The 13,100-nt window shown below is 50.0% G+C and overlaps 6 protein-coding genes across 6 annotated transcripts; 1 reads left to right on the forward strand and 5 right to left on the reverse strand.

Moving 5' to 3' along the window:
- Nucleotides 1-114: 114 nt before the first annotated feature.
- On the reverse strand, nt 115-1,236 carry N7509_007350 (ankyrin repeat domain-containing protein; the record flags this gene model as incomplete). Its single annotated transcript, XM_056631987.1, has 1 exon — nt 115-1,236. The coding sequence occupies one exon, from the start codon at nt 1,234-1,236 to the stop codon at nt 115-117; it is 1,122 nt and encodes a 373-aa protein (XP_056487538.1).
- A 783-nt stretch (nt 1,237-2,019) lies between these two features.
- On the reverse strand, nt 2,020-3,424 carry N7509_007351 (uncharacterized protein; the record flags this gene model as incomplete). Its single annotated transcript, XM_056631988.1, has 5 exons — nt 2,020-2,212; nt 2,269-2,516; nt 2,580-2,641; nt 2,744-2,913; nt 2,985-3,424. The coding sequence occupies 5 exons, from the start codon at nt 3,422-3,424 to the stop codon at nt 2,020-2,022; spliced, it is 1,113 nt and encodes a 370-aa protein (XP_056487539.1).
- A 440-nt stretch (nt 3,425-3,864) lies between these two features.
- On the reverse strand, nt 3,865-5,928 carry N7509_007352 (putative cell wall anchored protein; the record flags this gene model as incomplete). Its single annotated transcript, XM_056631989.1, has 4 exons — nt 3,865-4,339; nt 4,397-4,503; nt 4,557-4,868; nt 4,939-5,928. The coding sequence occupies 4 exons, from the start codon at nt 5,926-5,928 to the stop codon at nt 3,865-3,867; spliced, it is 1,884 nt and encodes a 627-aa protein (XP_056487540.1).
- A 2,827-nt stretch (nt 5,929-8,755) lies between these two features.
- On the reverse strand, nt 8,756-9,223 carry N7509_007353 (histone H4; the record flags this gene model as incomplete). The annotated part of the gene is made up of 3 exons (XM_056631990.1): nt 8,756-8,781; nt 8,846-9,121; nt 9,214-9,223. 3 exons carry the CDS (start codon nt 9,221-9,223, stop codon nt 8,756-8,758), a joined length of 312 nt encoding a protein of 103 aa, XP_056487541.1.
- Nucleotides 9,224-10,015: 792 nt separating this feature from the next.
- On the forward strand, nt 10,016-10,677 carry hhtA (histone H3; the record flags this gene model as incomplete). Its single annotated transcript, XM_056631991.1, has 3 exons — nt 10,016-10,040; nt 10,227-10,334; nt 10,400-10,677. 3 exons carry the CDS (start codon nt 10,016-10,018, stop codon nt 10,675-10,677), a joined length of 411 nt encoding a protein of 136 aa, XP_056487542.1.
- Nucleotides 10,678-11,570: 893 nt separating this feature from the next.
- N7509_007355 (uncharacterized protein) lies at nt 11,571-12,267 on the reverse strand (the record flags this gene model as incomplete). The annotated part of the gene is made up of 2 exons (XM_056631992.1): nt 11,571-12,062; nt 12,133-12,267. 2 exons carry the CDS (start codon nt 12,265-12,267, stop codon nt 11,571-11,573), a joined length of 627 nt encoding a protein of 208 aa, XP_056487543.1.
- Between the last annotated feature and the right edge of the window lie 833 nt (nt 12,268-13,100).

Consider the following 13,100-nt stretch of genomic DNA (forward strand, 5'->3'; position numbering starts at 1 on the left):
GATTATAGTTAAAGTAGATCTATGCACACGCCATACCCAAACCAAACCAAACCAAACGCAGCCCATCTCAGCCTACCCCAGTATATCCAACGACTCGTATAGTACTACCCACTTCTACCCACTCGGCTTAGGCCGAATGGCAAGAACCTCCCCCGCAAAACTAGCCTCGCCACCAAACCTCCTCGCCCGAATCCCCACCTCCATAACAGCCTTCATCTCCTCACTCCCCATAACAAAAGCAGTCTCAACCGCGCTCCCCCAAGACCCCCTCGCCTCCGGATCCGCCCCACGCTCAAGCAACCACCGAACCCTCTGCACAGCACCAGCCATAACAGCATACATAATAGGATGATGCGCCACGAGCTCCGTCTCCCCTTTCTGATTAACGTCCGCACCACGCTCAAGCAGGAGCTGCATGATAGGAATTCTTCGATCTGGGTCAAATAGTTCCGATCCCGATCCCCCACCAGCAGGAACAGGAACAGGAAGGGCACCAGCAGCGTAGTGAAGAGGGTAACCGTAGCGAATCTCAGCACCAGCGTCAAATAGCATTTGCACAGCTTCAATATCGCCTTTTGCAGAGGCGGATTCTAGAGCCGCGCAGGACTCGTAGCTTAATTGATCTGTTGCCCCGTTACTCGTGCCGAGTCGCCGAATGCCGAAATTCGGGTTTGCCCCGTGCGTTAGAAACCAGCGTAGTAGCGCCGTGTTGTTGGTCGCTGCTACCTGTGGTAATAGTGGAGCGCCGGTACTTCCTGGGGAATTTGGGGTCCAGCCGTGTTGGGTTAGGAGTTCGAAGAGGGCGATTTGGCGGTCTGTTAGCGTGGGATTTGGGTTGGTGGTTTGGAGGATTTTTTCCGCCGTTGATGGAGTGATGGGGGCGTGGTTGGAGAGAAGATATTGGGCGACGGCGATGTTAGAGCCTGTTAGAGCGGCTTCTAGGCCGAAATTTAGGATTTGGGGAGTTGGTTGGGTTGTTGAGAGGATGCGCTCGACTTCTTGGGGCGATCTGGTTTGGCAGATTGCATGAAAGGTCATTAGGCCGTTTGGTTTTGGCCCTGGTGTGAGTGTCGCATGTTCGCCGTGGAATTCTATTGATCTGGAAGTGTTGTTGTTGTGCATCTCTTGGTCATTATTGATGTTTTCTCTGGCTTGTTGAGGAGTGCTGGCTGGGTCTGCGAGCGCTTGTTGCCTGGCGGCCATTGCTTGCAAGGCTCGATTCTGGGCCATGAGCATTTGTTGGCGTTGAAGCTGTTGCTGCTGTTGTGTGGAAGCTTGCATGGTGGTCGTGAAGCTTATTCTTAGTTGGGGATGGATTATCGGTTTGTTGGCCAAAGAGGTTCCAATGGGTTTTTGGGGGCCAAGTGCTCTCTTTCCCCCCCTGAACAGAGGTGGGTTCTTCGGAGATTATGTGTCCTTTGGGGAATGGTTTAGCGAAAGAGGGGAAAAAAGACTTGTTCTAATTTTGAGTATCAAATGCAAGGGAGAAAGACTATGCAAGAACGAGATGGCAAGTAGATGTGTGCTATGAGAGTGAGATGGAAGTGCGATGTGTAAGATTGGCCAAGACAACGCGTGGGTGGCCTGATGTCTCAGGCCTGAGTGTCGCACCATCGACTAGTTAATTAGTTGCTAGATTTGCTCATGATATCTACATTTATCCTTGAATAACCCATACTCTGAACATCAGTCAGTCGAACATAGGCAGGATAAGGACTTCCCGAGTCCCTTTCAGAAGCACCGGCTAAATCACCCACTATGCAGACATCCGAAGCCTACGAGTCAGTCATAAAAGAAAATTGTCCTTGATATTAACTATTGAGTATCGTTCCTGACATAGGAATACATAAGACGAGCCCCATTCAGATAGGAAGATGTTGTACAGCATACTCCAGCAGACCGAGAAATCCCCGTAGTGTATTGTGGCCTATTGATTAAAGCTCGCAAAATCAACACAAACCATAAACCTCCCCGGCTAATTCTCGCGAAGAACAAGGGCGACAGTGTCGCTCTGCGGAACTACTGAGAAGATCCAGGAACCTTCTTTCCACCTCCAGCACCACCACCGGCCTCTTTCTTCGGGCTAGGGACAATGCCATACTCCTCGGCAAGGCTAACATATCTGTTAGAACCAAGTCCTTTCTTCTGTGAGCGGAGGTCCTCGAGATCAAGGCCAGTGGCGGGATCTTTCTCGTTCTTCCAGGGAGAACGACTATAAATCCGTCAGCGAAGGTGCTTTTTGCAAAACAAGTAGAGGCATGTACGTACCAGTAAACACAGCGCAGACCACTATCACAAGAAACAGCCGCCCACCGCCTCAGGCATTCGCCATGGATGTTATTCCCGCATGTCGCCATACACCAGACGATCTTCTCATCGGCGGTCATCTCCATGAAACAGACTGGGCAGTCGCCCTCGATGGGCTTGCGAGTGCCGTTGTTCTCTTCTGCGGTTATTCCCGTCGGGACGTCAATTCGGAGGCTGTGGGAAGCATTTTCGAGCATGGAACGGAGCTCCTGTATATACGAATTAGTGTCTGCTGGGGTGAAGAGTGATGACCATCTCTTGCCTGTACTTACCGATGGGAGAAAGGCTTGTTGGTATTGTAACTCGGTAGGAACTTTCAAAGCACGCACTAACACTGCAGATTGGAGTTAGCCTCTGGAATCTCGGTGATAGAACAAATCCGAGTGGACAGGAAAATGGAGGGAAAGTAAGTGCAGGTCCAATTCAAAATTCTCACCATATATAATGTGTTTGCACATGGTCCGGCGATACCTCGAGTCCGGGCAGTCGCAGAAGGGCACTTCCTTGATGGTTGTCTTGTAGAGGTTCCCCGTCGAGCCTATGACATCAAAAGATATCTGTGGGTTCTCTGGAGTACCAGCTACTTGATACCCGGCGAAAAACAATCTGGGAATGTGATAGATCTTGTTAGCAACAAAACTATGAGGAGGGGGAATTGGGGATTCAAGGGCAGATACCGTGAAACCTTACTGGCGAGCCTCACGAGCTTCACCTTGTGGTCAAGCGGAGGCTCGTCCAACCATGGTTTTTTGCGTTTCTCGACGCCGCCATCAGATGGAGCCTTTTTGGCTTGAGCCTTTGCGTTCTTCTCAGTACCGCCATCAGCCTTAACCTTCTTGGCTCGAGTCTTCGCCCTCTTCTTTGGAGGCGGGCTCACGTCCACAGCCTCGGTGGAATCGGTTGGGTTTGACTTTGACTCTGTTGGTAGGTTCTCATCAACAGCACGTCTTTTCCCTTTCCTGCTCGGGGGGTGGTATGGCAGATCATCTGCTTCAGATTTCTTGGTCTTCCAAGTCCGGGTTGTGACTGAAGACTTGGTCAACTTGTCAGGCAACTTGGGTGAGGTTGGCTCGGAAGGATCGTCGTGGGCGGGTGGGGGTGTCTTTGTGATACCCATTTTGAGATCTTGAGGGGAGATGAGTGTAGGGTCAATTGAAGATGGAGATTGGTACAGAGAGAACGGGGAAGGAAGGGAGAGGATTGAATGGGGAAGAATGAGAGAGGAGAGAGGAGAGAGGAGAGAAGAGACAGGTGCAATTCACGGAAGGAGCTCATCATATACCTAGGTATCCATTTTGGGCAGAGCTCCTTCTCAATGAGAAAATCGAGATTGAGACCGTGAATGAGATCGTCCTTTCATCCAACGCTTTTTCTTTGTTCCATTCTTCACTCCCTTATCAATTATAGAACAGAATTTCTAGAGTTTAAAAAAATATCATTAATTGAAACTCCCATATTCATATCTGCTAGATCCAAATCATAACTCATTCACTCGTAAAACACTCGTTAAAAAAACCAAAAGAAACCCATCCCTTCTCCCAGCCAATCCAATCCATCCTAATCTTTTTTATCCTCTTCATCATCCCCCCTCTCGACCCTGGAATTCCTACCAGGAAGTTCAAAAACCTGCGGATCCGCATCCATCTCATGAACAACAGGCGGGTGCGGCTCAAGTTCCGCCCTTCTCGCACGATTCCGAAAGATCGCCCGAGCAAAGCGAGCCGTCACCGAGTCCGGCGGCGCTTCATAAATACCATTATGTTGGCCCGGGGCTTCGCGCATGTTTTGTTCTTGGTCGCTGTCTTTCGCTATTTGTTTGCGTTTGCGCCGGTTGTTGATGTAGTAGTATGCGCTGCCGCCGAGGAGTATAATGGCGCCGGCTAATGAGCCGATTGCGACACCGGTGATTTTCGGGCCTGTGAGGTGGGGTTTTGAGGCTGGTAAAAGGGCGCTGGGGTTGTTGAAGTATGTTTCTACTTCTTTGTTGCTGAAGCCGGAGGGGGGGCTGGTTACTGTGGCGTTTCCTGTTGCGCTTCGGGGTGTGTTAGATCATGTCGGTAGACTCATTTTGGGAGGGGAGTTGGCTAACCTTCCACCAATAACATTAATAATCTTCGCTGGCAGTTCGTACTCGCCGGCATTGTAGTCGAAGACATTCCCCATTGGGAATTCTTCAAATTCAATATCGCAACACTCCTATATTCCCAATCACAGCCCTGGGTGATGTTCTCATATCGAGCTCCGCCAACGGTCAACATCTGGGATTTCCCAACGACGTGGCAGGAGTGTGCGTAGCGAGGTGAGGCCCCTTCCATTATCTTGATCCATATGAATGACGGGATCGATAAAACGTATGTCTGGTCATAGACGTTTTCCTCGCCTTTCCCGCCGTAGAGGTAGATGCTGTGACTTGAGTTATCCGGCGCTGATACTGTCACGAGGCAGAAGTCTGTTCGTGGTGCGGGTATGTCGCCTGTTGTGTTCTGTGAGTACCAATTTCCGTCCGAGTTGCCGTTGTCAATAGATGCTACGTCGAGGAAATCAACACTATCGAAGGGGATCTGTGATCGTGGCAAGTATGTGAGTCGGATAATTCCCTTGCTATTTCCGATGGTGCTCGGATTCACTTACATATGTCCCCATATCTGACAGGGCATCATTGCTTGTTGGTTTTGTCACTCCGCCCATCGAAACCAAGATTCCTTCTGTGCCGATGTTTGGCAGGTATACCAGCCCGCCCATGGCGCGGGGGTAATTCTCTAAAGACGAGGTGGAAAGGTTCTTCGCTTCTTGCGTCGTGGTGTTGAGCACCACCAGACCGTCCAGGTATCTTCGGAAATCGGTGTAATACTGGTAATCGGGATTGGAGCCATTATCAATGAACCCATTCAAGTAAAATCCCATTCCACGGCCTGTCACTTCTGCGTATGCGCCCCCAGCTGGTCGTATTGGCACGTCGAGCGATATATCATATTGACCCCAGGCCTTCTCTTGTGCTTCGAATGACCAGAGGGTGTATGTTGGCGCCGTGGGGAACAGAAAACCCGGGAAGCTTCGGTTGGCGTAGGAGGAAGTCCCTCCGTACGAATAAACGTTGGAGTCTTCATTTGTACCGGCGTACATTGCGCCGCGGACGTTTGATGGGGGTAGAGTTCCGGTGTTTGTATTGACTGTTTTGTTGACTGCGGTTATTGAGATATTTGTTTGCCAGTTCCAGGACGAGTTCAGGCCAACCATCACCATGTAAGTATCTGCGCGAAGGGTGAGTGTATTTTTCTTTTTCAAACAAGGGTGTGATTTCGGAAGCGTACTAGTTCCGACTATGGGTATGCCTTGTTCGGGATTCCCATGGTTGTTGTACGGAATGAAGACCTCAAGGCCACCATCGATATAGAGGACATCATCTTTCACAACAGCTGCGATTGTCAGTCTTTTGCGAGTCTGGGTACCGGCTCGTACTCGTATAGGGGTAATTGGGGCCCACCAACATTGATGCCATAACCGTTGGCAGAAATTCTTGATCGGGTCGATATAGGTGGAGTTCGTGGAGTTGGAGGAGTTGGAAGCACCGAAACCCCCGTCCGTGAGGACTAGGACTGTCGCAAGGACAAGCAACCACATTGTCGCATCTTCCGGGGAAGAATGGAGAAAGACACGGGGAGGAGTCAGGAATTGGGAGCGTCGGCCGATATGACCGTATATACAAGCAAAGCTCAAGAATTAAGTGCAATGCGATGCGGTTACAGCACCCAAGCTTCTGGGAGTTAATTGATACATGATTGGAGCGAGTGATACCCTGTCTGGACCCCGCGACGAAAGAGGTTCAGCCCCGAGTGCCATTGAAAAAAAATGAAGTACAGTGACAACCAGTCAGAAGACGCCATGATTGTCTTCGGCTCGCGAGCTGCATCCACCTGAGGTTAGCGTGCTCTCTGGGTGAATCAGATCCACCATGCCAAGCGCCCTGTCGATAAGTTTGTGCCTATGTGCAATAAGGTGTGCGGATTATGATTAGCGACTAGAGCCCGTCGAACTATAATATAGTATCCCGAAAACCGTCGGGTTTAGGCCGGTCGGAAGGGGCTCCAGCATGATTATCCCCAACGCGAAGTCATTGTTCAGCAGCTCCGCCTGGTTTTTGAAAAGGGGAACCAGACCATGATTGGTGGCTCTGTCGCATCAACAGTTTGGTAATCCCGACCTCGGGAGGGGGGACTGGATTGAGCGGTAGGCATCTCGGTGCATGGTGGCTGTTGGTTTGTCCATAGCGTAGTATGTATGCACACTGTCGGGTCGCTCGTCGCGACCCAGTCATGGCAGCTCCTGTGGGTATGTTGGGGCTAGTTGCGACAGCCCGTTGGTTTTACTCCGGTCGAGATCACGAGTTGGTCGCCCTAGATCCTCCTCGTTCGGCCTGGAGTTTGTTTGTTTTTCTATCGGGCGCGTGAGGATCGAGACTGGCCTGGCGATTTCTGTGCCCATCCCCCGGGGGAATCAATATTTCAGGCTTCTATTGGGGCCTGCTGATATGCGGGTTTTCGCCACGAGGGTATATTGTGAACTTCGGTGGGACTCTTCAATTTTCCGGGATTGCAAAGTGGACGTCTAGCGGATCGTTTGTTCTAGAATGAACCTAGTGGCCTGTCAGGATTTTGGGTCTGGTGAACACTAGTAGGACATGGCTGCTGTTGCATGTGCCCCTCGCTGCACATAGTCAATGCAGGAAGTCGTCAATCCTGTGTTCGTGACTTGCAGTAAGGTCGGCTCGATTCGACGGCCCTCGTGGTGCTGCTCGGGTAATATTGGACATACTCCCGATAGCGCACTCGAATGGGAGCTCCGGGCGAAGAGTAACCTTTTTGTCTGTCAATTCTGGTAGGATCCATGTCGTTCCAAGCTGTCTCCTCTCAAGGGTATTATCGAGTACCTGGTACCATTGTGGCTGGCCTTGTGCCGTGTCTGGTCCCAGTGGGGATGGTCTAGTGTATGTTGGCGTTGGCCGGCGAGGGTCCGGCCGTGGAGGGGTGATAAGGGGAGCATCTAGCGACATTGAATTCCTGCACTAGGATCTCTGGTTGGTATCGCGTACTCGTAGAGGGGCTGCGAGTGATTCATTGCATGTCTGTGGGAATGCCCAGGTGGGTGGTGAATGATTCAAGGTTGGAACCTACCGCACTTGCTGGTCACTTGTTGGCCGCTGCCAGGTCATTGAGGTGATTTCGGGGCAATCACCACCTCGGAAAATAAATAAAAATCAGGCTGAATCTAGAACCGGCGAAATGGGCATTTGATTTGGGGTATACTATGAAAATTATTTAAATTTGACCGATGGATGATTTGAACGCGTTGCGTGGTGAACCAAATCTACCACTCGGCCACCTGTCCAAAGAGGATTCAGCGCGAGATTCGGAGGGATTATCACTTGCAAAAGACCGGGTTGGCGACCGAGAAATGCCACATTTTACAATTTCAATTTATGCCTGATCCCTAGGTAAGTTCGAATTGTAATTGATTCATCTATACTTATTGAAAGACTGTCAAACTTTTGATACCAAATTGAAGTGGAATTCTGTGGATTTAGGTTAATCATGTTGAGTTGGGTGGACCTACAAGATAGTGATATATATTTCTAGAGTAACACATCACCATCTTCCTCCATAACTGGGACTTTCATTTTGAAAACTCTCAATACTAGCACTTTATAAGAAAAATAAACACGGGAATAACGTGCGATGGTTAAATTATTATTATCATCCATACTTGACAAGAAAAATGCATGTCTTTGCGTCCACCGTACGATTATAAGTGTCGTGGGCCAAGTTGAACACTACGCGACCGAGACAAACTCCCCCGCGATCGAAGCAAAGAAAATACAGCGAAAAGACAGGGAAGAATTGTACTTGGTACTGTATTATTGTTTACTACAACATTCAATTGTATACTAATTACCCACGTATCTTGCATGCAAGTACAATGAAGCGGGAGTACAGACTTATGGACTACCGTACCCGCACCGTGAAGCCGAGACCGCAATGCGACGCCGCGAACGCGTCAACAAAACAACGCGAAAGCAAAGACGCGAGAAGAAGTCAAGTCAAGACTCGCCCGCGCAGCTCAAGGATAACATTCAGAATGGAGGGAAGCTATTTTACGATTGAGTCTACAATGGAATAATTGCGTGGTTTCAAAATTGTATTCGTATCGGAGCACATCTCGTTCCGAGAGTGTCAATTCCACCTAAGTGGTGCCAGCCATGTTGTAGAAAGGCCGCTATGATACAGGAAAGCTTAGAGAAGCGAACACTAGCAGACCCATAGTGGACGCAAAAGTGGTAGTCGTTGTAAAAGAAATCAAACCCAGACCCATGACGATTGTTAAAAAATCAGATAAACACCCCAACGTCCCATCGTACCGTTAACCCGGAAAAGAGAAGAAAGACAAGAGACGCTTAGCCGCCGAAACCGTAGAGGGTACCTGAGAGGAGAGAAGGTTAGTATTGAAGAAGGAAGACAGGTAACTGAGGAAGAGGAAAACTCACGGCCCTGGCGCTTGAGAGCGTAGACAACGTCGAGGGAGGTGACGGTCTTGCGCTTGGCGTGCTCAGTGTAGGTGACAGCGTCACGGATGACACCCTCGAGGAAGGTCTTGAGGACACCGCGGGTCTCCTCGTAGATCATGGCGGAGATACGCTTGACACCACCACGGCGAGCGAGACGGCGGATAGCGGGCTTGGTGATACCCTGGATGTTGTCGCGCAAGATCTTGCGGTGACGCTTGGCGCCGCCCTTGCCGAGACCCTTACCACCCTTTCCACCTGTTGAACGCGTTAGAAAAGACGCGTCGAGAGAGAATGAAGACCCAAGAAATCCCAAGATGGGAAGACCCGGGGGAATGGAGAAGACTTACGGCCAGTCATTTTGAATTAGTGTTGTAGAGAAAAAAAGGGAGATTGGGAAAAGTGGATATGAGACTTGTGTTGTCGACGAGAGATGGAGAAGGAAAGAAGGGTGGAGGAGAAAGGATATTTGTATGGGAAGTGCAAATGGGCGGGGATCAGAATGCAGGACTCAGAATCACGCGCTAGTGAGGGGATCCACCAATCAGAGGGCTGTGATCCGAGGGCCTCCCTCTGCACTCACGTAGACTGGCGTGATCGGCCGGATGCCCCAGGCCGAGAACACCACTGATCTAACTTGGTACTCTCTGATCCAGTCTCCAATCACCACCAAACATGTTAATCATACCCCGAAAAAAATCATAGAGCATTCCAAAAGATAGATCAATACACTCGAATAGTTAGATCAACGATCCAGCCTCCCTGGCGACGGGGATCACGATTGAAAGGAGGGATGGTATTCTAGAGATATTGATCCTGGACTGTGATTGGTCGATCCGGGAGAGGACTCTCGCTTAGCCCCAAATCAGCCAAATCAGCCAAATCAGCCAACCATTGTCCCAACTTGATCTGACCAATCACAAGCCCCCACTCACCATCGGAAGGGAGAGAATCAAACCGGCCTTGCCTTCCGCCAAATTGATCGGCGTGTTCATTGGCTCGACCTGACTTCCAGATCAACTCGTTCCCCTCCCCGGTCGCACTCCCTACAAATACTCTTCCCCCACCCACCTCTTCTTCCCTTCTCCATCCACTCTCGACAACATCATCTTCATCAACAACTTCCATCCTTCATCATCTTAATTTGATACGATGGCTCGCACTAAGCAGACTGCCCGTTAGTATTCCCCCTCCTTTTCACTCTTTCTACTTTTCTCCTTTTGGAGTGCTCGCTGGCTTCACTCTCGCTCTCGTGGGTGGCGGTGGTGTCATCTCATCACCAGCACTTCGAGCGGGGAGTGGGGGCCCAGTGACGCGACGCGTCTCTCACCTTTTCACAACATCGCGCTAACAACTTCAATAGGTAAGTCCACTGGTGGCAAGGCTCCCCGTAAGCAGCTCGCCTCCAAGGCCGCTCGCAAGGCCGCCCCCTCCACCGGAGGTGTCAAGAAGCCTCACCGCTACAAGCCCGGTATGTTCCATCTCCCATCCCAACTCATCTCATCGGATCATCTCTTTCTAACATTCCCATCTCAGGTACCGTCGCTCTGCGTGAGATCCGTCGCTACCAGAAGTCCACTGAGCTGCTCATCCGCAAGCTCCCCTTCCAGCGTCTGGTTCGTGAGATCGCCCAGGACTTCAAGTCCGACCTGCGCTTCCAGTCCTCCGCCATCGGTGCTCTCCAGGAGTCCGTTGAGGCTTACCTCGTCTCCCTGTTCGAGGACACCAACCTGTGCGCCATCCACGCCAAGCGTGTCACCATCCAGTCCAAGGACATCCAGCTGGCCCGCCGCCTCCGTGGCGAGCGCTCTTAAATGCCTTCTCTCATACACATGAGGCTTTGAGAGTGGTGGATGCTTTTCTTCTTCGTTGAACAATGGAAAGGCGATATGGGGTTTCTGATTTTTCTTTTTTTTTTACGAACTGGCGATCAAATGATGGGTTTTTGCTTTTCAATATCACAATGGGTTTCGGAATCGGGTTGTTTTCGAACTTTGCTTTACTTTAGCACGCAAGGATCACAATGCTACTGCCATACCCAATAATCCGGGATGGTTTCAGTCATGGGCATGTACATTAGGAATTACCTTTACCTGGTGCCTTAGCGCGCTCCAACCATGACATAGACGCTGAAATGCGATCTTCTATGATTCAACCCACTCCTGGTCGCAAGACAAGTAGTTCAGTATTCTCTAGTTTTTTCTTTCTTCTTCTCTCCCTTGAAGCCCTCGACGCGTTGTCAGCGCGTTGTTGTTTTCCCCACCCCGCGAGTCGCCTTCCTTTCGCTGAAGCGGATACCTACTGAGGCATCCGACCTCGCTCCTCGAGTCATCTCCATCACAATAAGCGCACCCCTCAACAAGCCTCCCCCTTCCATCTCAACATCCCTAGCGTAAACTAGTCGCCGATGCCATCTCCGATGCATGCACTATTGGAGTCGATCGCCCATTCACCTCAAGATTCCATACCGGTAGACCCGGCCAACTAGACGGCATGGAGGGATTATTCACGCGGGGCTCGCTGCTGTGCGACCGTCTCGGAATGACCACCCATGCCTACCGGGCAACCGACCCTGTCCCTTCATACTAGAACACTCGAGTACAGTACCAGAATAACGTCTCGCAGTCTACAGTGCGATGCATCCAGTAAATAACGCCTTTAATAATTATTTCCCGTACTTCTCTTTCCTTTTTCTTGCCAAATCATATCAAATAACAACACAGTTATCCCAGGTATTTTCCTGAATCGCACGAGCCACAAAAATAACAGTCTCCCTTTTCATACTATCAATTCCAAATCGCTCCCGTTTCCACTCTTGCCGCGGGCGATAGGGCGATTTATCAAAAGCAAGCCGTAACCTACTCCTACGAGACCCCGTAAAGTCCTCCTTCCCATAAAGATCCATCATAACAGGCATCGCGAACCGACCACTTTCCAACCGAACTGTGTACGTTTTCGGCAGCATACCCTCTTCGTTTAGATCGTTGTATTCTGTTCGTGCAGCTGGGCGGTTCTTCTCGTCGTAGTACTCGGGAAACGGGTCGTAGTTCGTGATGGTTATTTCTAGACTGAGATGCGCGAGAGTGCGTGTGTTGTTGCTGGTTGGAACGTTGATTGTGTGTTCGAGGGCTGGAGTGTTGAGGGCTTTCCAGTCGAAGCCTCGGACAAATGATGGAGCCAGATCTCCGCCGAATAGGAGCTGGTATTGGAGTTAGCTGTATGCGTAGGATGGGATATAGTCTTGATATGATGGGCATTGGGATATGTACATGTCCTGTTCCATTAGGCTGGAATACAATGAAACTCGTTATGTCATTATGGAGCCAGCGTTCAGTCGTGAGGATTGAGAATAATGTTTCTGGTTCTGGTTCTGGTTCTGTCTGTGTCTCTGGGGTAGAGGCCATATTGCTATCCCATATCATGTGTACTACCGCTGTCGGAGACTCAAGTTTCGCGCTAATCTGCACCCGTTGAGGCGGGTTGATTCTTGTCTATGTACTCTGTAGGCTGGGATATAGAGATAGCGGAGATGGAATGGTTTATTACCCCGCATAACATTACTGCTCTTGTCCGAGAGCATCTCTGCGTTTCTAAGATGGAAGGATGCCATGCCCTGTCTGACGTTGCAGGCTCCACTGTTCTCCAGCAATCCACATTTTGTGGCCTGGGGCATCAACTTTTCTACAGTCTGTGAGTTTCTTTCCATGATCCTGTACGCTACAGACGGTTTGATAAGTTAAAAGTCACAGAAGAAAATGAAAAGATTCATAGAATTATTATGATATAATTTCTATTCGAAAAAGCTGATTTTGGAGATGGGATCATGATTTACTCCCCATCATCCTCATCCGGGTGGGGCACTGTTCAAGTGAGGGGAGGGGAAGGGGGGGTGACGCGAGATGCGAGGCTCCAGCGACGACACCCCGTCAAAGAGAAAGAAAGCTCTTTCGCGCCTTTTTTTGAGCCTCAAAGGTTTGGGGCCTTTTTTGCCACTGTGGCGAGTCCGAGTTCTGGTACGGCATTGCCGTGCCTGAATGGTTCTTTGTTTCTTGGATGCCTATCCCTGATCTGAACTGATCTGAGCTTCGACTTTCAAGTTTTGATTTTTCGAGACTCAGAATTCGAGGTCTCTAGACTTGGTGATTCTGATGTATTGTTGCCTGGACTTTGATTAAATTACTTCCTGTAGTTGGTATACTGCTCTCTAAGGGCTAGTTCAACCTCTCTTCGCAGCACG

The sequence above is a fragment of the Penicillium cosmopolitanum genome (genome assembly GCF_028827165.1).
Source record: "Penicillium cosmopolitanum strain IBT 29677 chromosome Unknown utg000008l:1.0-4398992.0:1.0-4402845.0, whole genome shotgun sequence".
Lineage (NCBI taxonomy): Eukaryota > Fungi > Ascomycota > Eurotiomycetes > Eurotiales > Aspergillaceae > Penicillium > Penicillium cosmopolitanum.